Source organism: Osmerus mordax, chromosome 4 (genome assembly GCF_038355195.1).
Source record: "Osmerus mordax isolate fOsmMor3 chromosome 4, fOsmMor3.pri, whole genome shotgun sequence".
Classification (NCBI taxonomy): domain Eukaryota; kingdom Metazoa; phylum Chordata; class Actinopteri; order Osmeriformes; family Osmeridae; genus Osmerus; species Osmerus mordax.
Window position 1 is genome coordinate 20,053,742 of NC_090053.1, and position 25,195 is coordinate 20,078,936.

The following is a 25,195-nucleotide window of genomic DNA, read 5'->3' on the forward strand; positions in this document are numbered from 1 at the left end:
CACCCAATGTTTAAATTATTGATTTATTCTGGTCTCAAACTGTACATTTAGGAAATGCCTTACAAAGTGCCATGTTGGGGCTTCAGAGAGCCATTCAGTTCAAATCCATCAATTCAATATTGATACTGAGAGAATTAGAAACCCAGACTGTTTCCATTTTGTACATTTCAGATTAATACGTGTCAGTTAACAACACTTGAGATATGAAAGCTTCCTTTTACTTGTCAATGGAAAAAGCAACAGTTTATAACCATTATGGCTGAAAACCCATCTATTCATTTGTGACCCATAGAGCTTAGTTCACCCAGAAGCCTTAAGCAGGTGTGTTTCTTGTTTAAGCAGTAACCTGATTCAAATGCATGAATCATGAGCCCTAACTGTTAAAGTATTTGAGGTCTGTTTGAATAATCTCTGTGTAGGTACTTCTAGGACTTCCATTGTTTACTCTACACTGCAAAAATAAATCAAGCATACCCCAAATATTAGCAGATACTTTATACAGGCCTGCTTAGCAGCAACTTTGAGTTCAGTAATGGTGACAGAACACTTCAGCTGAAAGTTATTACTTTAGGCCAAAGAAATTCACAACCTGGCATCAAAAGATGGCCCGAAGATATCATTCCTGTGCCTTACAGGTAAAATATTACTGTAGATATTAATAGTTGTCTTCTCTGCATTCCTGAGGACTAGTATATAGATGTTTTTGGATTCACATTGTTGAGCTTAACGAGAGCATGATCTGGACAGCTGTTTGTTGATTGTCAGTGACAGGGCTGATGTTGGACGCTTCACTCCTAAACAAGCCTGTCTTCATCACACAGTGAATCAAAACGGACTGAGATTGAATGTGAAAGAACTCAACTCTTCAGGTATGAGAAAATCCAAACGGAAAACTATTTGAATCTTTGAAGTTGTAAGCTCTCCATAAACAGATATGAGATCTGGTCTTGAGGAAAAGACTTGCATCTACTGAAGACCAGGAACCAGCAGTGGAGTGGATGGATGTGGCTGCTTGTGTTTGTACAGGTTGAGAGGAATAGCAAGGCAGTGTTAGGTGGGTCAACAGGCTGAGAAGAGGTACATTTACGGAGTCTGGCTCAGCAGGGGGCTAGAAGGTGCTTGCATAGCCTGGCCACAGCAAACATGAATGGGGTAGGGTGACAGTCAGGCGACGGGTAGCCCCTTGGAGGTGAGTGAAATGGGATACGTCTGGGGAGCTGGGAACACAAGATAAGTCTCCAGAGAAAGAGAGAGAGGAGATGGAGAAGGAGAGAGGGGAGATGGAGAAGGAGAGAGGGGAGATGGAGAAGGAGAGAGAGGGGAGATGGAGAAGGAGAGGGGAGAGAGATGGGAGAAAGAAGGAGCAAGTCTTGAAGCATTCCAAGCCCTCCATTCCCTGACAACACGGCACAGTACCAGGAAAAGTCTTAACCATGGTGCTGCGTGTATGCTGGCTATTTGTTAGGAGTGGGTTACATCGTTTTCACTTGAGGACAAGTCACATGCACAGCTCTACACCAGATACTCTAAACATTCATTTTTCTTGGGATTGGTGAATGAAACTCACAAGTACATTCACCTTTTTGACAGTCATAACAAAACCAAAAATATGACCGAGAATGAATTAAAAACAGGGGGTGCATTTCCCTTCAGCTGTGCCTGACCATCATAGCTCTTCTCCTCGGAGCGCACTTCTCAACAATCCCTTTCACGACCTCACAGCTACACCATCTCAAGAGACTGCAGTGCTTTGAAAGCATCGCTTCGTAGTATACAGTATTTTCATGCTCGCACTTTAGCCGAAATGTTTAATGTCATTTTAAAGATGCACAAAACAAACGAGAACTAAAACATCTGCTTCACATTTTATAGTGATGTCAAGTGCCGTGTCAACAATCTGTTTATCCACAAGGGGCTCAAATACATCGAAATACTAACAAAATAATTGATTTAACTACCAGGCACATCAGGGATAAGTACATGTGGTATTCAAAGGATTCCTAGTTCTAAAAACAAAATAACAGTTGCTCCTCACGGGCAAAACATACATGATATTAACGGTTCTTAGACATAGGAATACTGCGTATGAGTTGGTTCCCTTCTCTGAAACATGATTTTTTTTGTAAGAGACTAAAACTGCACCCGGACCCACTGGGCCTCAGACCCAGAGAGCATGAGAACAGAGAGATATCCTAGCCAAGCTGCAGCTTAGAGTGAGTAGGAAATTACACCTCACTAGTGTGCTCTTTCACATGGCAGCATACCAGCACCAGACCCCTCTCCCACACAAAAAACCCCCCACAAACAACAGATAGGCCAAATGAGAGTGAAAGGGAAAGAAATTATGACTCATAGATACAATGTCCGTTCCGGTCGGAGAGATGCGTTGGAGCAAAAAAACAGGAACAGGAAGCGGAGAACCAGAGAGAGACGTGTTTCCCCCACGGTGTGAGCATTCACCTGACTAGGCACACAGCAGCCCTGGGTCCCGACAGAGCATCTTAGAGGAGGAACGCTGGTCTAGGATCAGCTTTTAGCCTTGTCACGCACCCTCTTCTTCTAAAGGCACGGCTGATCCTAGTTCACCACTCCTAGTCTGAGAGGTGTGTACAGGCCTCCAGCCTGTTGTGAGGCATGAACATGTGTTGGTTTAGGACCCAGGGGCGGCCTGGCTACTTCCTCCGGTACGTCAGGGCCGTGTAGGCGACCACGGCAGCGATGGCCACCAGGGCGGCGCCGCCGTACAGCAGCACGGGGAGCTCTCCAGAGTCTGGCTCTGGTTCCGTCTGCGCGGGGGGCTCCTGCGTCGGGGTCTCGGGGGGGTCCTGCGCGGGGGGCGCGGCCAGGAGGGGGGCAGCCACCGGTTCTGGTAGGGTCTCTGTCGTGGGCGGGGCTTCGGGCTGGGGCGGGTCTGGGGCAGCAGTGGCCTCAGGAGGAGCTGAGAGGTCTGGTTCTGGTTCTGCTGGTGCTGGGGGAGGCGGGGTAGGGGGGGCCTTGGCCGGGGATGGGGGCGCAGCCTCCATCGGGGCTGGGGGGGCCTCAGGTTGGGCCTCCAGAATCGGCGGGGCGGTCTGGGCCTCCTCAGCGGGGGCCGGAGGCTGTGCCGGCACGGCGGCGACAGATGGAACGGCGTCCGTCAGACTCACGGGCGTCTCTATGACGACGGGCTCCTCGAGAGACACCAGGGACGACGGGCCTGTTCCCGCGGTTTCCGGAGCGTGCGGCGGCGGCGACACGTCCCTGAACTCGGCCCTCAGCTCGGCCAGCTCGCTGTCGGTCCCGAGCACGCTCATCATGCTCTCCTCCACCCCGCCCCCCTCCAGGAGCTCCGCCTCCTCGCGCTCCACGTGGACGATGTCAGAGTTGGAGGAGTTGTTCTCGCTGCATTCCTCCGCCAAGGCCACGCCCTCGATGCTGTCCAGGCTCTTCACGTCTTCAGGGTGGTCCATCATACCCACCTGAGGGAATTGGAATGGACTGATTACAATTGGAATGATTGGAATTGGATAGATTGGAAATCATATGCACACACTGCCTACATTATAACAATCATTTTTAGCAGATGCTTTTATCCCAAGTGACATAGAAAGAGGTTGACTACAGCGTCCACTCGCTATCTTTCTGATTCAACAACAGCGTGCCTTGTGAGGGGCGTACCTGTGCCCAGGACTCGTGGCCTGCTAGGGACACGGGCAAGCTCTCCGTCTGCCAGGAGCAGGGCTCACTGCTGTCTCCAGCGGCCAGCAGCGACGCGGGCGGACTCAGCTGGCCAGGAAGCTGCTCCCCAGACAGGATGTAGATGTCGTTGCTGTCCTCGGCGATGATCACACCCTGTTCCTCCTCGTCCTCCAGGCTAAACACTGTACCCTGGAGGGGGGAGGGGCAGGGGGGAGAGAGGAGAGAGAAAGATGGACGGGTCAGTTTACCGTGATACCGTCACCTCTCAAAGGAAGCCCTGATGCAACACCTGCCTCAACATTTCACAATGGCAACCAAGGACCGTGACTGCATTTAAATGTGTTGGTCTTTGTCTAAACTTTTTTTTAGCTGGAAAGAGGAACATGAAAACATGCAAATGAAAACACTTTGTTTTTTAAAATTCCCTTGGAAAAAGATATCCCACAGAACAATGTCAGGAGTGTAACACTGAAAGTACCTTCATATTCCAACCCTTCAGTTTCATTTTCTGACAGGCTTCCAGAAAACGCCCAGACCAGCGCATCAAGACTACCTAGCTAGCTAGCTAGCTCTGGGTTACAACAGCAAGCCCTCTCTACTGAAGTGAGTCATCACAGCCACAGCACATTTGATTGCCTGAACGTTCTCAGAAAGGCAGTCGACCAAGTTCCAAGTTCCGGGTAAAAGACTAGGGACCGGTTCCTTTTATTTGCAACCGCAGGAAGATTTGTTTACAGTTAGACAAGGCAAACACAATAAAAGGACTCATGGCTCCACTTACATAAATCAGGGTTTACCACACTGTGTCCTTTGTCTTAGATCATTATCAGACATCAGTGCACTGGGGGATAATCCACAGCATGATAAAGTCATGTATAGCAGCTTTAAAGCTACTTTGAGGCAATGTGGATCAATAATTCACAGGTCTATCAATTATTTGGATTGTGATGACCTGCTGTAGATGGAATCCTCACTCCCAGTTTAAATCAAGGCTGTTGTTTATCAGCCGTAGGGTTCAAACGTATAACTTAACATTGCATCGTGCCACACTGCCTCTACCCAAACATGGGTCATCGGGAAAAGCGGCCAATAACATAGCCTGATGTGACATTATGACATCATTAAGTCTACCAGGGGAACGAGGCTGTTGGGCATGGCAGGCATGCACGGTACATCCAGATCAACACGCACGCTGAGGGACTCAGCGAGAGGCTTGCACGCCACCTAGTGGCGTGAGCTACAAACCGAGGTTCAGGAACTCTCTCCTGGCACCGTTGAGGCCTTTACGCCGTCACAGTAGCTACACCCACTGCAGTACGACAACTATGCATGCGGAGGGGAAAGAGAGAGTGGGGCTATTTCTGGTGTAGGTGAGAGAGGGAGTCTGAGCAGAGAGCAAACAATGAGCCGCAGTGACTAAGAGATGTGCTATGACTAGCCAAGCCCCTGGGGCGTGCAGGGGCTGGTGCGCTGCTCCAGGGCTTCGGCTCTGCTAGCTTGTGCAAGGCGGTTACTGTACATGTGATGTGTCACCCTTCCATCTGCGTTGAACAAACAGCCCGGAGGTCAGCAGGCCCGACCGGCTCCAGGCCTCTCTCCTCAGGGGGAGATGATTTGAATGCGTTCAAACCCCGGTTGTGACTCCCTCACTGCCAACCCTCCAGGATCTAGTTCCAGGCTCCTCCTGGGACTAATACAGTCTGAAAAGAAGAAAAAACCCACCCCCCCACCTCACACACACACACACTTCTGATTTCCGTGACCGAGGCTATAACACTGCAGAGGGCTGATCTGCTGCGACCACAGAAACACACAGAGATCCAGGCCCAGACACTAGCCCACACAGCCAATCAGGGCAGCCCTCCCAGACTGGCCCTCCCAGCCTGGCCTAGGCGGCCTCTCCCGGCTGGTCTGGGGAGGACTTCTTGCTGAACGCCTGAACTCACCAGGAGCCAGGGCAGAGAGCCAGGCTGAGCCAGGCCAGGCTTAGACAGAGCCCGGGTCATGGACTGGGCCAGGCTGGTCCAGACTGATATCGGTCCAGACAGATGGGGTTATCCTGGGCTGCCCTGGTGGGCTGTGGTGCGTGTCTAACAGTTCGGAACATGTTCGCCGCCTGAAGGGCACAGACTGCGTTCACGCAGGGAACAGGGCAGGGGTTCTTCACAAGCAGAGAGAGAGAGACAGCACGGCACCAAGGACAGAGAGTGGATGTGACAGGAGAGAACAGTTCTGGAGGAGAACCGCTGTGGAGAGAACAGCACCAGATCGCCCAGCATGCACCCATCTTCTCCCCCACGCACAGCCACCCCCGCAGCGCCTACCGTACAGCTCTGTAAAGACACATTGTTCTGTGGGTCATAAATTGAAATGAGACGTCCAGATGACTTCCACTTTGCATTCTTATGGCTTGGTATTAGCCCTGGCCTATATGTTCCATCTATCTATCCATCTACGTAAAACGCTTTTGTCTGTAGGGACTGAAGGTTATTCTCCTAACAAGGTCATTCCAGAGACTGGGGATTAAAGCAGATGTCCCAACCCAGCATCCACTGTCGTCTGCTCTGTAAGCTGATTGGAGTGTGTGTGTGTGCGTGTGTGTGTGCGTGTGAGAGAGAGAGAGAGGTTGGTAATATTTCCAAAATCCCCCTAATGGCAACCCTGCCAGGGAGTCACCAGCCAACAAGAGAGATATAACCTCAGATTCTTTATAGCTTACACTGGTGTATGTTTTGGCGTATATTATATATAACTCACCTTAGGCCTACAGACGTTCCTAAGCCTGTCAGTTATCTCTCCACATAGATCCAGTCTCAAGAACGTATCTTAGAGCCCTCAGTAGAACAATCATCTCCCTTATCACGTATTGAAGACCTGGCCAGATAAAAAGCCCTATCTGCCGATAAGCACTACCAACCGTGACAGCAGCTTCTGCCTGAACGTCAAGGCAGGCCGGGCACATTGTGGTACAATTCAAGCTGACCTTGGATTACTAAACAGCAGAATGTTGGCAGACCAAAAACTTATCTGTAGCAACCAGCTAAGCTGCCATCAAGAGAATCATCTCATTCATGTCAAATGTATTCGTCAACAGACCTACCTGGCGAGACGCACACAGCAGTAGAGATGCAGTACAGTCTAGTTCAGGAGACAGATTCTCTTCAATGAAACTTGCTGTAATCTAGCTTCCAGGACACTGTGAGAAGCGTGTAGCTGGAGTTCTGTTAACTGCTGTGCCGTGGTGAAGCGACTCTACCACTGAGCCAGGAGGAGTCTGGGAGGGGCTGGTCTGTTGTCAGGCGTATCCTACTGGTCTCCACCCTTCCCCCAAGACACACACACACAAATTCCAGGCAGAGGAAGGTAGACTGGCTCCTGACAAACGAGGGTGGAACCCCTTACACAACTCTTCCATCTCCTGCTTGCGTGTGTTCTACCGCACAGGGTTCTTCAGCACAGGGTTCTACAGCACAGGGTTCTACAGCACAGGGTTCTACAGCACAGGGTTCTACAGCACAGGGTTCTACAGCACAGGGTTCTACAGCACAGGGTTCTTCAGCACAGGGTTCTACAGCACAGGGTTCTACAGCACAGTCATTAACCGTTGTCATTTAACCTCTCAGGAAATGGCCCTTTATTGTACATGATTGTACCATGTACGCTTGTGTAATGACCACATCTACAGAAGAAATGAATGAAAAGTGTAATCATGACATCGTTATTAGAGTTCCTAAGCAGCAGCCCTCAGCTCAGATTTCAAGCAGGAGCGCAGCTCGTCTCATAATGAACATGTCTGAAACGCAGGCCTCTGTTTTCACTCAGAGGTGAATACCACGGCCCTAACATACCTCCATCACATACCCACACCGGGAACATGCTACTGCTTTTCTGAGCACCAGGTGGTGCTCAGACCCTCTGGGACATTAATCTATTTCTAAAACACTAGTGAAAGAACAGGATTCTTTAGTGAACTATCTAGGACAGACCTTGCTCCAGTTCTGCATCAGAAAGAGAAAGGAGGGCGATCCTGGTCGAGTGGTTAAACTTCTCCCCCCCCAAATTACAACGGGAGAATCCCCTTCCTCGGAGTCCCACTGAATGTCTGTCACAGGTTCGTGGCATTTAGCGGTCCCCAAGTTAGCGTTACTGTTCACATGTCATGTCTCCCTGCCAACCCTCCTCTCCTCAGGCTGCCTCAGATTACCGCTCTGCAGGTCGCTGAGGCAACACATCGCCTGTCTTCAGCTCGCGTAAAACATTGATAGAAGACCTTATTGTATGTATGCTGTAGGTGTGTGTACAGATTGGCCAACATGCCATGAACACTGGACTGTACATGGCGTTCTGTAGATAAGCTGGAACTCGAATGTTGCGAAAGATTAGAACTCAGTAACTGCTAAGACGAGTAAACTCAATTCAACATCACTGCCTTCAGTTTATTTTGTAAGTCTGTACGTTCAGTAGTCAGATGACAGCCAGCTATACGACCCTTACAGTGAATCTTGGAACAAAATGTCCCTGCAGGAAAGGGGGAGATTCAGACATCACGCTGTGCTTAGCCTGCCCCTGCCTCGCTGCCTCGCATCGCCCAGAGTTAGAGAGAGTCCAGGCCTGTAGTGAAGGCTTCACCCTGAGAGGCAGCCGTTGACCTACAACGCTACATTGCTCCTGCGTTCCCCTCAGGGCCCCTTCAAACAATACTCCTCCCAATTAGCACGGTGGACTGCCTCCAAACAACCGATGACATTTCAGGCATCGCACGGCGCCCATGCTGTAGCATGTACACTGAGACACTGTTAGTGGGGTTTTGATTCCATTCAAACTTCCCTTCCATCACGGCTGTCCGGAGGGAGCGAAAATTCCATGAACTTGAATGTTGAAAGACTATAGTGGCTCAAATGAACTTCCCCAGAATCAGGAATCCCATTACCCTTCCATCATCCAGATTATCTAGGACTCTACTGGGCCACCGTGAGAGAGGTGGGGAGGAGATGAGACGAGAGAGAGCTGGTCCTGTACTGACCGAGCTCTCAGGCTTCGGATTAAAGACACATTAGCCGTCCTCTGCATGAAACTATCGCCGTTTATTCTTAGTCAGAGAAAGAGAGAGCGGGAGGGAAAGAGCGGGAGGGAGGGAGGTCCAGATGGGTCCATTACCTCAGGTACGTAGAGTACCAAGCAGGGTTCATGTGAAGCAGCTGTTGGGCCTGATTTCTAACCGTTTCTAACTAACTTCAACCTCTATCCTGCCTGTTCTGAAGAGGCGTGCGGTCTTTGAGCTGTGTCATAAACAGCCGGTCAATCCAAGACCTACAGTGCGATCCTTTCCTTCTGGAAGCATCATCTTCAAGAGTCATTTTTCCTGCTGTATAGGTTGTGCTGCTTTACTTCCTCTGTCCCACAGAGTCACATCAAACCCTGACCTCCATTCTGAATGAATCAACATGGAATGCGTGGATAGCTGGATGAATCAACTGTCTGATTGGGTGGTTGGATGGGTTGCAGCAGTTAGGGGAGACGTGTTGACGGCAGGGAGCTGGTGTAGAGGTGGCCGGCCTGGCACAGCTAGCGGGCTCGCTGGTACACGGACGGCAGCAGGGATAGAAGTGGGTCGGTCTCGACCCTGCTTTGACAGGATTTATATCTGAGGTTTATTTCTGTACTGCTCCCAGCCCAGCCTCCATCACTCCAACACACACACACACACACACACTCACACTCACACCAGATATCTCTTATGTAACAGCACAGCAGAGAGCTGAGCAGAGGCCATGTTGACATGCCCTGACACAGTCCAGACCATAATAATCTGAAAACCTCGCTTTGAAATATGCCCGGTGCATGAATCACTAGGCAACCAGCATGGTTACCACATATCAAAACAGTACGGCTACTAAAACGTATTTTTACCTAAGTGAGATGCAGGGTACATAAACTTCCTGGAGACTCCTGCACAGAACAGGGATGTCTGGTCGGAGAGACAAACACCACAACATGGAAGTCCAGACTGATGGGGCAGACTGGGCTTTCAGGGGTCATCTGAAGCCCCCCCCCCCACAGTGAGAGTTGTATTACATCAGCTATGACGGCCTCTGTAATCCTACATGGCCAAAGTGCTGCGTCAGAACACACGCAGCAGTTTTGCCAGTCTCTCTCCTGAAGGACAGAACTGCAACTCTGAAGGGCAGAGAGAGAGACAGAGAGAGAGGGGGGGGAGAGAGAGAGAACAGGGGGTAGGTAGGTAGGGGGTAACCCAAGTCGGAAGAACACTAATAACCTTCCCACAGCACGACGACCGTGGAAGGCCCGATGTTTTCAATGTCAGCAGTGAGCCCCGTGCACTTCCAGCTGATCTCCTTCCATCCTCCTCCTCTCTCAACCCCCTCGCTCGCTCATCTCTCACTGTCCTTCTCAAACCGTCTCCTCAGTGGGTTACCATCTACACACACACACACACACACCACAGTTATGAGTCGTTCATCTTGGAGTTGCCAAATGGAGTGGACCCAACATGAGGTCACGATCCTCCGTGTGATCTCATGTTTGCAACAAAGAAAGGACATCAGTGAGGGCAGGCTGTAGATGTGTCACGGTGGGGGGGGGCCTCATTACTCCACAAAAAGCTGGGGTAATGAGGAACATGTCTGCCTCTGTTGGGATGCGTTGCAAGCCGTCCTGCCACACCAGATGCGTGTAGGGTTGCAACCGCAGTGTTCACAAGCCTCTTATCTCTGTACACTCCACTTTACAGTCAAACGAGCTGAAACCAGATCGACACAGCAGTATCGTTCTCGATGGTCCAGGCTTGATTCTACAACCACTAGCAGCCTAACACACACACACACACACAGGCAATGATCAATGTTTTCAATACCTCACTGTCCAAACATTACACTTGCACACACCAAGCCACCCAACCCCAGGAAGTCCTACCTAGATTGTGTTTGGTCTAATCCAGCGACCGCTTGGACAGAGCAGCACGACGGCGAGGAGGAGGAGAGCGGAGAGGAGCCAGCGGTAGACAAGTGTGCACAGGCAGCTGGCACAGTTCTGGAAGCTACAGAGTGCTGCTTAGGACTTCTCACTGGCTGGTCAAGCCCTCCCCCTAAGAGTCTCAGTCTCTCTCTCTCTCTCTCTCTCTCTCTCTCTCTCTCTCTCCCAGCCAGCTAAGCCTCCCGACACACGCGTCAGGGCCAGCAGGCGCCCGACGGAAGGCCGTGCAGGCGTCTGACAAGACGACCGTGCAGGCGCCCGACAGGACGACCGTGCAGGCGCCCGACAGGACGACCGTGCAGGCGCCCGACAGGACGACCGTGCAGGCGCCCGACAAGACGACGAGGCAGGCTGAGCTAGCTACCTCGTGTCAGGCTTCAGATCCTGTCGTCTCCTGACTAGCGATTAAATCAGATGAACTGCCAGATGGATGAGGTGAACCCGGTCTACGACCCACACAGATGGAACCCCAATATGAGGTTTAGCCCTTACAAGGAGCATGCTTAGCATGAAGCATGACATGAAGATGGAAGTACATTACACAGGCAGTGACACAGCTCATGTAAAGTAGTTGTTTATCTGATAGTGTCGACAATGTCTCCTTAGATGGTTCCCGGGAGGAAGGGATATCTCATCTGCTTTACATGCAGTTCAGACCAACTCTCCCTGTCAGTATACTGCACCTCTGTGTGTGCAGCTCTGGACACCAGAGCAGCGGAGAGCAAAGTCCATCAGGGCACTGTTCACCGAAGTAGATGAAAAAACAGCACTCCTGCCCCTTCTGACTAACTAGTAACCAGACCCGGGTCACATTCACCACTCAAACATCTAAACATGCAACTTGTTTATCCGACCACTTTACATTTTTGGAACACTTCCAGTCGTTGATAAGGGCAAAGCAACAGCGCGTCGAATGATTTGAAAATGTGTGCGTGACCTTGGTGTGTCAGTAAACACTAATCCAGACAGGCCATGCATGTGGTCGTGGTGCTCTCTCCAATCACTCAGTGTTGTCTGAACTGGGAGGGCAGAGGGTTGCCAGGTTGGTAAAGGAGTCCTGGGCAGATTAAATGACTGTGCCGCTGAAGGGCCAGGTGGTATCAGGTGACACAGGGCCCGCACGGAGAACGTAGTGAGAGAGGAAGGTTCATCTCCCCCAGCAGAAAGACACAAGGAGGATCAAATGACGCTGACCTACTTCCGCTTCCATACCACACTGAACAGCAGCACTGGACATCAATGCAAAACAGGGCAGTTACACACGCAGACGTAATCCCACATACATCTGTCAGCAGAACCCGCCCTCGAGCCTTCAGGTTCTCAAGGGGGGAAATAACACACAATCCAAAACCAGATAGAAACACTTTCATACCCTGTGGCCATTTCACTGCTAGACTCCAACAGTGAAGTAATACCAGCTTATCCACCCAAACCCGGGCGGCAAATATTTCTTTACATAAGTACTCAATTTTTATGATTTTAAGACATTAAAATGTTGTCTGTTTATACTTTGTGTGAGTTGTGAAATTTTGTGTGTTATTGTTTGTGTTTAAGTGATGCACAACCAATAGCCCCAAATAAATTCTTTACTGTTTGGATACCTCTCTGTCACCCTCTGGTGGTCATTCTAGATCACACACCCTGATCACTAGCTTCTCCTGGCTATCATTGGCTGGGTTGTGGAACTGACACACTTTCCCATGTCTCCCTTCAGTACCTCTCCCCAGCCTGCTCCCTCACCCTCCCCAGCCTTCTCCCTCTCCCTCTCCCTCACCTTCTCCCTCACCCTCTCCCTCACCCTCTCCCTCACCCTCTCCCTCTCCCCAGCCTGCTCCCTCACCCTCCCCAGCCTGCTCCCTCACCCTCCCCAGCCTGCTCCCTCACCCTCCCCAGCCTTCTCCCTCACCCTCTCCCCAGCCTTCTCCCTCTCCCTCTCCCCAGCCTTCTCCCTCACCCTCTCCCTCACCCTCTCCCCAGCCTTCTCCCTCACCCTCTCCCTCTCCCCAGCCTTCTCCCTCACCCTCTCCCCAGCCTTCACCTTCTCCCCAGCCTTCACCTTCTCCCCAGCCTTCTCCCTCACCCTCTCCCCAGCCTTCACCTTCTCCCCAGCCTTCTCCCTCACCCTCTCCCCAGCCTTCACCTTCTACCCAGCCTTCTCCCTCACCCTCTCCCCAGCCTTCACCCTCTCCCTCTCCCCAGCCTTCTCCCTCACCCTCTCCCCAGCCTTCACCTTCTCCCCAGCCTTCACCTTCTCCCCAGCCTTCTCCCTCACCCTCTCCCCAGCCTTCACCTTCTCCCTCACCCTCTCCCCAGCCTTCACCTTCTCCCCAGCCTTCTCCCTCACCCTCTCCCCAGCCTTCTCCCTCACCCTCTCCCCAGCCTTCTCCCTCACCCTCTCCCCAGCCTTCACCCTCACCCTCTCCCCAGCCTTCTTCCTCTCCCCAGCCTTCACCCTCACCCTCTCCCCAGCCCTCACCCTCACCCTCTCCCCAGCCCTCACCCTCACCCCTCTCCCCCATGTTAGCCAGCTCACCCATCCCCCCTGCTGGATGATGTAGTAGGCCTCAGCCTCCTCCAGGAAGCGAACCCCCAGAGGCAGCAGGCTGACCAGGCTCTGGCCCTCCGCCTGCAGGGCCTGGAGCAGCACCAGGGGAACCAGCACCTGGGGGGGGGAGAGAGAGAGAGTGAACCCTGATCCGGAGAATCTTCCAACCAACCTCCTCCAGCCCTTCCGTCAGGTAACCCAGTCGGGAGTGGTGTGCACCGCAGGTACGACCCGACGCTCCTGTCTCACCTTGTTCCAGCCTCCCTGAGAGTGGCAGGAGATCTCAAACACCACGTCTCGGAAATGCTCATAGTCCAGGGGGCTGCAAAACACACACACACACACGGAGTAGTGACGCTAATGACCTTAGAATGACCTCAGTGTAACTAGAGAAAAAAGACAACATACGTCGTCTCATCTTTCACACAGCTCACTCACAGTCCCACATCAAACAACCTGTGGAAAGCACTCCTCACAACTATTTCATGGTTATAAATAGACCTTGTGGAAGAAAACCCAACCTTTCGTAACGTCCATGTGATGCAAAACACACAATCACTAACCCTGACTTTTACTTATCACACAGTTGAGCCACTACCCCCCCCCCCCCCCCCCCACACACACACACACAAACCACCCTCAAAACACGCAAACAGACCCACACACACCCAAACCAAATTCCTTCACCAAGTGTGTGACGGTGAACAGTCGGTTCTTACCGGCTGAGGAGTGTGTGTGTGGCGGTGTCCAGGTGTGTGTCCAGCTCCTGGACCACGCGGTCCCCGAGAACAGACAGACAGTCTTCTATGGAGCTCTCTGGGCTGACGGGGCTGAACACAGGAGACGTGCGGCAGTCGAAGCCTGTGCTGGTGAAGGCTACACACACACACACACACACACACGCACACACACACACACGCACACAGACACACACACAGCTGACATACAAGCTCTGAAAGCATCTAGACATCCAGATTAAGCTCCGGCAACTGTTAGTCAGTGTGTGTGGGTGCCCATGCATGTGTGTCTCTGTGTGTGCGTGTGTCTGTCATTGTGTGTGTGTGTGTGTGTGTGCCTGTCAATGTGTGTGTGCGTGTGCATCCCTATGTGTGTGTGTGCCTGTCATTGTGTGCATGTGTGTCTCTGTATGTGTGTGTGTGTGTGTGTGTCTGTCATTGCGTGTATGTGAACACACTCTTACAGGCTGAGATCTCATCTTCTAGTTTCCTCAGCTCATCCTCTATCTCTCCCTTTATCACTCTGTTCCTCTCTCTCCTGCTCTCTCCATCCCCTAAGGACAGGTCATCTGCAACAACAACAAAACAGTTTAGGACAAGTTATTAACTGCAACACTTTACATTAAGGTTACATTAACCATCATGTGACAAAAGAAATACCTGCAGTAAAATCACTATAATTACATTCCATACGTTTACAGCGGAATAGATTACAAGTGTTTACACATTATGGGGGAGGGGTGTGAGGATGTTGTACAAGGGCACAAGTTAGAACAACTTATACCGAGTCGTTCTGTGTCTCTGCCTGGCCTCCAGTCAAGTCCATCACCTGAGAGGAATCTTCCGGAGAGAGCTTTGATCTGGCGAGGAGCGAGAGGCTAAACGCAGATCAAACACAGAGCGGTAAGCGGTCTCCTGGGACTATGAGAAATAAACGTCCAATCAATCTCTCTGTTTATGTTCGTCAGGGAGAGAATCCGGCATTCCCCGACCCCAGAACAGACACCGTGCCATCGTTTTTTCTAGACAAACTCAAAACGGTTTTGGCTGCTTTCTGGCGGTTTTATTTTAAATGTGTCGATAAAGTTGTTGTCTCACCCGGTACAACAATCCAACTAAAGCAATCTGTGCTGTTCAGATCCTGTTTTGAAAGGATGCACTGTTTGAAGTACAAACTGAAGATCACCGGCACATATTGAGGTCATAACCTAATGATAATAACCTCTAATGCTTTACAGAGTTTGGTTGGAAGGTTCTAGAAAAGGAACAAACTGAACTACATAGAGAAACCTTTGGAATAAGTCTACCTCACAGGCTAGGGTTGGCTAACAGTACAGTGTGCTAGGGTTGATAAGACAACACCGTACAGATGCATGTTCCATCCTAATGCGAGTGTAATATAAGGCTTGTGCCACCACAGATCTGCTGCTAGCACAGCTAGCTAGCCCACTGGCTCTGTCCAACCACACAGAGCGCTGCCTGCCCCCTAACCCTAACCCTGCGACACAGCAGGAGCGTCTCTGGTTACTACATGCACATGGTTTACATAACACAGAGAGCAGTCACGGATGGGTTTACAACAAGCCAGGGGTCTAAGGGCTGTAAACAGCTTTGGCTGTGGTGTACCCTACAGCCTGTCTCCTGTGTGCCCTCCTCCTCTCTCCCTGCCTCTCCTCCTCTTCTCTCCCTGCCTCTCCTCTTCCTCCTCTTCTCTCCCTGCCTCTCCTCTTCCTCCTCCTCTCTCCTCTCTCCTCTTCCTCTCTCCTCTTCCTCCTCCTCTCTCCCTGTCCCCTCCTCCTCTCTCCCTGCCTCTCCTCCTCTTCTCTCCCTGCCCCTCCTCTCTCCCTGCCCCTCCTCTCCTTCCCCTCCTCCTCCTCCTCTCTCCCTGCACCTCCTCTCTCCCTGCCCCTCCTCTCTCCCTGCCCCTCCTCTCCTTCCTCCTCCTCCTCCTCCTCTCTCCCTGCCCCTCCTCTCCTTCCTCCTCCTCTCTCCCTGCCCCTCCTCTCTCCCTGCCCCTCCTCTCTCCCTGCCCCTCCTCTCCCCCTGCCCCTCCTCTCCTTCCTCCTCCTCCTCTCTCCCTGCCCCTCCTCTCTCCCTGCCCCTCCTCTCCTCCTCTCTCCCTGCCCCTCCTCTCTCCCTGCCCCTCCTCTCCTTCCTCCTCCTCCTCCTCCTCTCTCCCTGCCCCTCCTCTCTCCCTGCCCCTCCTCTCTCCCTGCCCCTCCTCTCCTCCTCTCTCCCTGCCCCTTCCTCCTCTACTTGCTGTCTCAAATGCGTGTCTTCCCTCTCCCTTCACTTGTCTAGTAACAGAGGACCTTGAAGGCCCTGCTCTGGCTGCAAGTGAGCAGTCATGGACCAACACACTCCAGTCAATTATTACAACATGCACACTGGAGGCACAGAGTTGCTCTACTGTACAGAAACAGCACAATGCCTTCCAGTCCTTTAAACACGCCCACATGATTATGCAACATCCTCAAGAGGAAGCCATCCATTCAGAGGATCGTGGTATTGGGCAAATAGGATTTGAGAGATTTCATTAGTTCGCTTCCTGTCTATCTATTGAACTTTGTTGGCTACTTCCCACAATGCAGTTGATGCGCCAGGCGTTTTACTGAGCCCAAGGCCAGACACTCTCTGCACTGTTTGAAAATAGGAAGTTTGTTCAGATACAAGGCATCAATACAGGAAATTAATTCAAGTTATCGTTTTGATCCGACTTCGAGTGGAGGTTACTGCAAAATGCATTGCCTCTGTAAATGAAGGGGGGTGATCAGTGGTCACCAGAAGTGCACAGTTTGTGTGCAAAGCTACACAGTCTGAAGCCTAGCAATGGTATGGAGGGATCAGTCATCTCACTCACCCCCCCCCCCCCCACACACACACACACACACACACAACCGGCCGAAACACACTCACACTCCACCACCAGACACACCCCCCATCTCTACTCCTTAGTCTCACTGGTGGGGCCCGTGTTAGTTTCCCAGGGTGAGAGCGCTGTTTCAGCAGACAGCCAGTCAGAAGCGGTCCCTCGCTGAGCCCGGGACGGGAGGCGTGTGAGCGACCCGATGGTGATTACACATGACAGGCTGTCAGAGCCTGGAGCGGGCCGAGCGGAAAACAGGGATCAGGCACTTGTCTCTCTAGCTCTTTCTCTCTCCCTCTTTCTCTCTCCCTCTTTCTCTCTCCCTCTCTCTCTCCCTCTCCCTTCAATATTACCATCAAGGAATGACAACACTGAGAGACATGAGATAGAGGAATCTTCTGCATAATCCTCTTGTTTTCTCTCTGTCTTCAGGCTCTCTTCCTCTCCAAGACCAGAGGCTGAAGGGATGAGTGGGGCTCCAGGAGAAGGCTTGCCCTCTCTCTGAGGACACCAAGTCAGGCTGGGCACGAACCAGCTGTGCTCGCGCGGTGCTCGCGCCATGCTGGCCAGTCAGAAAGCACGGCGCTATAAAAAGCTCCCCAGTTGCAGGGGTCTATGATTAGGGGCCGCAACGACACCTGACTCCATCAGAAACTGCCCTCCAGGAACCCCCTACACTGCCATGTCAGCGACCCTCACAGGCCACACACGTTACACCAGCCACACGCTGTCCTTCAGTCTCAGCACACCAGCAACAGGCAGACATACTGCACACCAGGAAGTGAAGCCTTCAGTCTCAGCACACCAGCAACAGGCAGACATACTGCACACCAGGAAGTGAAGCCTTCAGTCTCAGCACACCAGCAACAGGCAGACATACTGCACACCAGGAAGTGAAGCCTTCAGTCTCAGCACACCAGCAACAGGCAGACATACTGCACACCAGGAAGTGAAGCCTTCAGTCTCAGCACACCAGCAACAGGCAGACATACTGCACACCAGGAAGTGAAGCCTTCAGTCTCAGCACACCAGCAACAGGCAGACATACTGCACACCAGGAAGTGAAGCCTTCAGTCTCAGCACACCAGCAACAGGCAGACATACTGCACACCAGGAAGTGAAGCCTTCAGTCTCAGCACACCAGCAACAGGCAGACATACTGCACACCAGGAAGTGAAGCCTTCAGTCTCAGCACACCAGCAACAGGCAGACATACTGCACACCAGGAAGTGAAGCCATGTCTGCTACGGAGGAAAGGCAGATGAATATGGTTACTAGGCAGCTTTGAGTATCGATACATTACAGCCTCAAACACTGACCTCTAACCCCTTAGGCACTTATAATACCACAAGTGTTTAGATCACACTTAATCACTCTCCGATCTTGGCAAGTGTACAGGTGGTAGGGTTTTGAGGTTGCTTAAAGAGGTGACTTAAGGTGAACACAGCCACCCTGTTTAAGCGAACGGTCAGAGTGAGACCAGATAACCACAACTAGGATACCCCAGCACTCAAAAACAGTATCAAAAGTTAGATCATAAATCAAAAGGAACACGGCAGGATTTGGGGTCAGTGAGTGTCAAAGCAGCTACGACCGAATATCTGTACTGAGCGAACAGGTGACATAGTGCCTAGTACATTTTCTCTTCGACTCGATCCCCACCCTATCTACACCCTCCCAGACAGAGGTGCCCCATCCTGGATCTGGAACAAGCACAACTACAAGAAATTCATCCTCACACAAGTTGGGGGCTGGTACACAGGAACTCTCACCCTGGTGGGAACAGGTAGGGTGTGACTCAGGGTAGCAGCAGGTCAACATAGTTGATGACTATACACACACACTTGTTTCCCACCTACTACACACACACACACACACACACACACACAGGCTGTCGTTTTTACCGTGGGCGTGTGTCCGCGAGGCGGTGAGCAGGCCAAGGTAGTTGAGGACGACATACTTGGTCTCGTAGTGGAAACCCACAGGCACGTTGGTGGCGTCAGAGCCCGAGGCAGCCATCAGAAAGATGCAACAGTCTTACAGGCACATGCAGAGTCAAATACGGAGATGTCCTTGAAACCCCTGTGGAAGCCACGCAAGGAATGTGTTATTATAGGGACTTTATACTACACTGGACCAGTCACGTGCAGTTTATGTAGGCGTGGACAGGAAGCTAACTTGTGAATGACTTCACTCAGAGGTCACGTGGAGGTCTAGCCTCCACCAAATAGCATATTAGGTGTGTTCGACTTCATGCAGGCTGCAGCCGGCTGTCTTGAAGTTGAGAATGCCATTGGCTGCTTCAAGTCAGCCGGGCTGCAGGTGGCTGCAGGCGACGCCGGCGCTGCATGAAGTCGAACGCACCTAATAACATTCTGACAATATAGTCGTCCTCCCGTGTGACATTCTATATCATGAGCTACGTAAACCACAAGCATGGCTACACGTAGGATTGGTTGATGATAACACGTGCAGTGGCCGGTCGGAATGGAGGCCAGTGGTTAACCGGGACTCCATGTCCGCTTGTTCACGGGACGAGGAGTTCATCCTATCCCATCATGGTAGTTGAGCCGATCAATTGACGTGAGCCCCGTGTGATACTGTATGCTCATGTGCAGCACAATAAACAAATGGCCAGAATGTCTTCACCCGAATGCCTTTCGCTGTCATGTTGAATAATACATAGCAAGTGGCCAATGTTGCTCAGTACCAATTATTTCATTAAAGCTATTAACACTACCAGTTACTTCCCGCCCTCTGATGATATTGTAATTCGAAATTAAGATAATAGCACATTAATAAGCACAACTCCAGTATCAGGTTTTGCATTAAATATTTAGTTGCTACACAAGGCAATGTAGACAGCTATATTTGTAATGTGTAGTGCTGTCTAACGTGCATATCAATGACATTGGTTAAAAAAAAAAGCTGATAACTCGAGTTATTCATTCATCTACTAGTAGCTCGGGCAGTTAGAGTCAGCTCGTGGACCCATTTTCGCACGCGATGTACTACTGAGATCACGCGATTCTAGCCCAAGACACAACCGCCAACTAGCTAGCATGCTAGCGACCACACCTCCTACCTCGGGCTTGCATGGACCTATGCTATACCTTCCAGGTTGCTACAATACACAGAAATAACAATAATAGGCAGTTGCTAATATCGTACCGAATGGCTGAGTGCAGCTTACCTTCGGCGTCAGGCAGATTCAGTCCACAGAGTGACAAAGGGAAGATAGTTTAGGAAAGCGTGCGACACACACGGACACACTCCCCTCACTACTCAGCAAATCAGAGACGGCGTGGGCCGAACGTGGATAGAGAGAGCACTTCTGGACTTTCCCCACTCACTATACTAGCACTTTCTCTGCAACTTGATCAGACAGCCATCAAGCGGTCAACTGAGATGATCACACACTGGGTTGTACAAAACAAAAACAAAAATTACACATGACAAAATTACCAAACCTTCATAACCATATTTTGTTTAGAAAAAGCTGGTGTTATAATAATACATAACACACATGAATAATACATAACATAACATATTTTCGCTGATATATCATCATATTATGATTATCCCCAACCATTTAATGGGGAAAATATGTTAAAGTTTGAATTATTGATAGCAAGTTATAGCTACTGCGCAGCCGCGATAGCGCTGACCCCTCCCTATCTGTGACGAGGAAATAGTTGTTGCCATAGACATATATGTGTCTATGGTTGTTGCTATTCAGCTGCGCTGTCACCAGGGAAGTTGCCACAGGGAAGTTCAGAAAACTACGCAGTTATATCTAGCATTAATCTAGTCTAACGTTGTAAAGCTTTCTTCTGACAACAGCGAAAACTTTCCGAAACGATGGCGCTCAGCGATGCGGACGTACAGAAACAGGTATGATGCTAGCTTGTAACAGCAGCTTGTCCACTACTAGCATTAGCAAGCAGCTGGCTAATGCTAGTAGTGGTTAGGTAGTCTAACAACTATGTTGTTAGACTACCTAAAACTAGGTAGATAGCGATCTTTAGGGAACTTTACCCTGAACTAAATTGATTGTTAGCGAACTTTGCAACAGTGATGTGACCCTTTTAAAGTTTTGGGTGTTGGCGTAAATGATAAGTCGTTCTGAAAAAGCATTTCGGTTGATTCTGTGTCGAGACTGTGACTGTGCCCCTGGCAGTGATTGAAAAGCACTTTGAAAAAATCACTTTCACAGAACAGCGAGTGGGTCTATTGCCCTCACATTTAGGTCACCTCGAACTGGCAACTCTGCTAGTACTTTTCACCAAAATTCGTGCAATTAAGTCCAATGCTGATCACTCACTCGCTAGCTTTCTGTGTCTCTAGGCACATTCCTCACCTCAGTGATACATTGAAATGCGACTGTGAACCTCGGTGCTGTGAATTATAATAGGCTAATTACATGCCCCCTTCTCTCCTCTACAGATCAAGCACATGATGGCCTTCATAGAACAGGAGGCCAGTGAGAAAGCGGAAGAGATTGAGGCCAAGGTAAAAGAATGATCATCGTAGGTGTGCAGGAAATGTACTGTGACTGACTGGATACGTTAAGACCAATATAGTTGTACTGATTGGTACTGTATCAAATCCCAAATCTCATTCAGGCAGAGGAGGAGTTCAACATAGAGAAAGGCCGTCTGGTTCAGACCCAGAGGCTGAAGATCATGGAGTATTACGCCAAGAAAGACAAGCAGATCGACCAGCATAAGAAAATGTGAGCGCTTTCTCAGAAACAGTTTGGCTCACTTTCTGCTGAAGACCTGGATCTTGTGGCTGTGACTTTTAAACATCCACACGTGCACAAACACATACGTGTCCTTCCTGTGCACATCTCTCTGTTTATATTGTGGTTTATGTGTGTATATTAACATCTCCCATTTTCAGTCAGATGTCCAACCTGCTGAACCAGGCCAGGCTGAAGGTGCTGAAGACGAGAGACGACATGATCTCTGTAAGTCTTTGTCTCTCCCCCCACTCTCTCCCCCACTCTCTCCCTCACTCTCTCTATCACTCTCTCTTATTCTCTATCGCTCTCTATTATTCTCTCTCTCCTATTCTCTCTCTCCTACTCTCCTCCCTTACTCTCTCCCTCACTCTATCACTCTCTTATTCTCTATCGCTCTCTATTATTCTCTCTCTCTCCTATTCTCTCTCTCCTACTCTCCTCCCTTACTCTCCTCCCTTACTCTCTCCCTTTCTCTCTGTCTCAGTTTAGAGAAACGAAAACTGCTTTGTGCAGTACGAAGTTACTGTGAACATGTTCTTCTTCTTCAGGATCTGCTGAGTGAGGCTCGCCAGCGGCTGTCTGAGATTGCCAAGGACCCAGAAAGATACTCTGTTCTGCTGGAGGGGCTGATCATGCAGGTGGGCTCACGTACAGGACAGCAAAACTCTTTAGGTGACCCGTGGCTCACCCGATAGGTGCACATATCATGTAGGCTGAGCCCCTACTGCAGCGGTCTGGATCAAGTCCAGACATGGCCCTTTACTGCATTTCTCTCTCTCCTCTTTCGGTCTGTCTGTCTGTCTGTCTGCCTCTCTTCTCTCTCTCATTCTCTCCTCTCTCATTCTCTCCTCTCTCTCATTCTCTCCTCTCTTTCTCTCTCTCGGTCGCTCTCTTTCCTGTCACACTTCATTAAAACAATCTATCTAATGCATTAAAAATCAATAATAAAAAAAAAAGGAACTGTTGTCTGTCTAGCTTCCCCCGCCACAACAAGCTGACCCCTTTCTGAACCTGAATCAAGAGATCCAGTCTGACCTGATTTCACCCCCTCCTCCCTCAGGGATTCTACCAGCTGTTGGAGCCAAAAGTGACCATTCGCTGCCGTCAGCAGGACGTTTCCATGGTGCAGGTCAGAGGTCACCCTCTCAGTATACGGTTATTACATCACAGTTGTCTAAAATAATACAGTGGGGTTTATAGTTTCCCAAACATGGATTAAGTCTAGTCCTCGGCTAAACACTTTTTCAGTGGAGATGTTTTCTCATACTTCAGGACTGGGCTTAATCCATTTCTGGGAAACTGGGCCGTCGTGTTAACTGTCAGGCCGTTTGTGGAGTTTGACCACACGTTCCAAACGTGGTTTTCCTCGAAGGCTGCTGTTGACAAGGACATCCCGGTCTACAAAGAAATGGTGAAGAGCAACATCGTGGTCCGCATCGACGAGCAGCGGTTCCTCTCCTCCGACATGTAAGACTCACCATGACGACGGGACACAGAGTAGCATACAGAACTAGAACAGCAACATAATTAAACCCGACACCATGTAACAGCCCCACAACAGTTAAACCCTCTTGACCCTCTGGAAGGTCTCAGCACGTTGCTAGTATTAGCATCACTAGCTAGCGTGTAGCAAGACACGTCCACCCCTTCATGGTCCCTACCTGTCCCCTCCGGTCTGCCTGTCTGTTCTTCATTTCCTCTTCCTGTTTGTCCCCACAGCTCTGGAGGGGTGGAGTTATACAACGACAATGGGAAGATCAAGGTGTCCAACACTCTGGAGAGCAGGCTGGAACTCATTGCACACCAGGTAACACAAAAGGAACCCCCTCGCAGACCTGTCGGTCGTCCAACCCTGAACCCAACCTCTCCCCCAGCAGACCTCTCTCTCTCTCGGTCATCTCCTTCATAGCTGCTGTTGATGTTGTCTGGAGCAGATCTCAGTCTCGTCTTCGTTTCAACAGATGATGCCGGAGATCCGGGTGGAGTTGTTTGGTGTCAACCCCAATCGCAGGTTCCTGGACTAATGAGCCAGCCCTGCCTTCACCCTCAAACCCATGGAGGAGGAGGAGGAGCAGGAGGAAGAAGAGGAGCAGGAGGAGGAGATGGAGGAAGAGTTGCAGACTAGAGAATACCGGCCAAGGTGTTCACGGACATCCCTGTTGTGATTGAAACTGAAATAAACTTCTTTAGTTTGAAAGTGCCTTCGTGGAGGACTTCTGTGTTCATGGCTGCAGTAAGTCAGTCCGGCACTTCTGGTATCGTAGCAACCTCATGGAGCCCGTTCCGTGGATGAACCGGATGGTTTGTCTTGTTTGTTTGTTTACTGGATGAATGAAGGACAAGTGCTGGAACTTTCACTCTCTAAACCACTGCTCTCTGTTGCCTGATGACCTCTTTGAATAACTGAGCGATGTCAAAGAGCTTTGTTTGAGATGCTTACCGCCTTAACATGTTTAGTAGCTTGGACAGCACGTGCCAATCTGATGACTGTTCTACAGGTTTTACTCACTTGGGTTCTTATTGCCATATAGATAGTTCCTAAAATGTTGTGGGGAAAAACCAAAGAATTGTGTGCCTTGTGTGTATGATTTCCTTTTAAGTGATTGCGTTTTTGTTTTACTGTATTGTACTTTGATGTAATCCTCCATAAATATTCAACAGAGAAAAGCAAGGATGTTTGCAGTCTTTTATTTACATCTTTTAAACAGAAATATCGTTTTCAATTTTCATTATGTTTCTTTTCTCTCAAAATGTAGTAGCTATTTTAGCTCAATCGACAGTGACACTTTTATAAATGTAGAAAATGCTTTCACTGCCACCTAGTGGTGAAACAGTTGGAAATAACCTGCCTCTAATACAGGTCATACTGTCGTCTCACCAATTTAGGCTGCATTAAAATTGGACACCCCCAAAAAAACAATTACAAATTTTAAATGATGTATATCTTAACGCACACATTCAGTAAATGTTTAGGACAAGAGACTCCATCAGCAAATATAAGGCTTTATTGCAGAATTATTAAGATTTATTGTGCGTAACATGTCATTCAAGGAAACGTTAAAAAAAAAGTTTGGCTAACGGCTATATATCTACTGTTAAATCTCCGAACAGGTTTTGGCCTCGTTCAGATTATCTAAACAAATTATTCATCATCCCTTTCCTCAGACAAGTAACGGATTAGGAATAAGTAGAGATGCTGACTAGACGCTATTGTTTATCCAATCGTATCAGGTCACTCGCGTCTCAGGACCCCCAGAGACGCGAGGGAGTTGGGGGTTCGCTTCCCAAACAGAGCCTGTCTGGACACTGACAAGAGACAGGTATATAAGGCCCAAAGGGGGACCCAGGGTGTAAAACCTGGCCAGGTTACAGAGACTAAGATTACAGCATTACCGTCGAGATTAACAGATGACCCTACAGTTACTGGCAGACAGTGCCTCATGCCACGCAAGGATACTAGCGCGAGACAATCGGATGGAAAAGCAACTCTCAGGGCTGCGATGGACTTGATGGAGGTGCTAAGACGTCGTTACAGTTAAGAAGAGGGAAAACACTGGATTGTAAATTGTGAACAATTTACTTAAATTGTGAACAATTTACTTGGAACTAATTTAGAGGACTTCTTTTTA

At 50.0% G+C, this 25,195-nt stretch overlaps 2 protein-coding genes across 2 annotated transcripts; one reads left to right on the top strand and one right to left on the bottom strand.

Moving 5' to 3' along the window:
• Nucleotides 1-9: 9 nt before the first annotated feature.
• bcl2l13 (BCL2 like 13) lies at nt 10-20,097 on the bottom strand. Its single transcript, XM_067234731.1, has 8 exons — nt 20,013-20,097; nt 18,724-18,901; nt 14,418-14,522; nt 13,936-14,092; nt 13,466-13,538; nt 13,205-13,333; nt 3,658-3,867; nt 10-3,458 (listed from the first exon to the last, which is right to left on the bottom strand). The coding sequence occupies exons 2-8, from the start codon at nt 18,836-18,838 to the stop codon at nt 2,673-2,675; spliced, it is 1,575 nt and encodes a 524-aa protein (XP_067090832.1). The 5' UTR covers nt 18,839-18,901; nt 20,013-20,097; the 3' UTR covers nt 10-2,672.
• Nucleotides 20,098-20,521: 424 nt separating this feature from the next.
• atp6v1e1a (ATPase H+ transporting V1 subunit E1a) lies at nt 20,522-24,289 on the top strand. The gene is made up of 9 exons (XM_067234393.1): nt 20,522-20,713; nt 21,266-21,331; nt 21,445-21,554; nt 21,725-21,791; nt 22,115-22,204; nt 22,627-22,695; nt 22,939-23,033; nt 23,286-23,373; nt 23,528-24,289. The coding sequence occupies exons 1-9, from the start codon at nt 20,681-20,683 to the stop codon at nt 23,588-23,590; spliced, it is 681 nt and encodes a 226-aa protein (XP_067090494.1). The 5' UTR covers nt 20,522-20,680; the 3' UTR covers nt 23,591-24,289.
• The last annotated feature ends 906 nt before the right edge of the window (nt 24,290-25,195 follow it).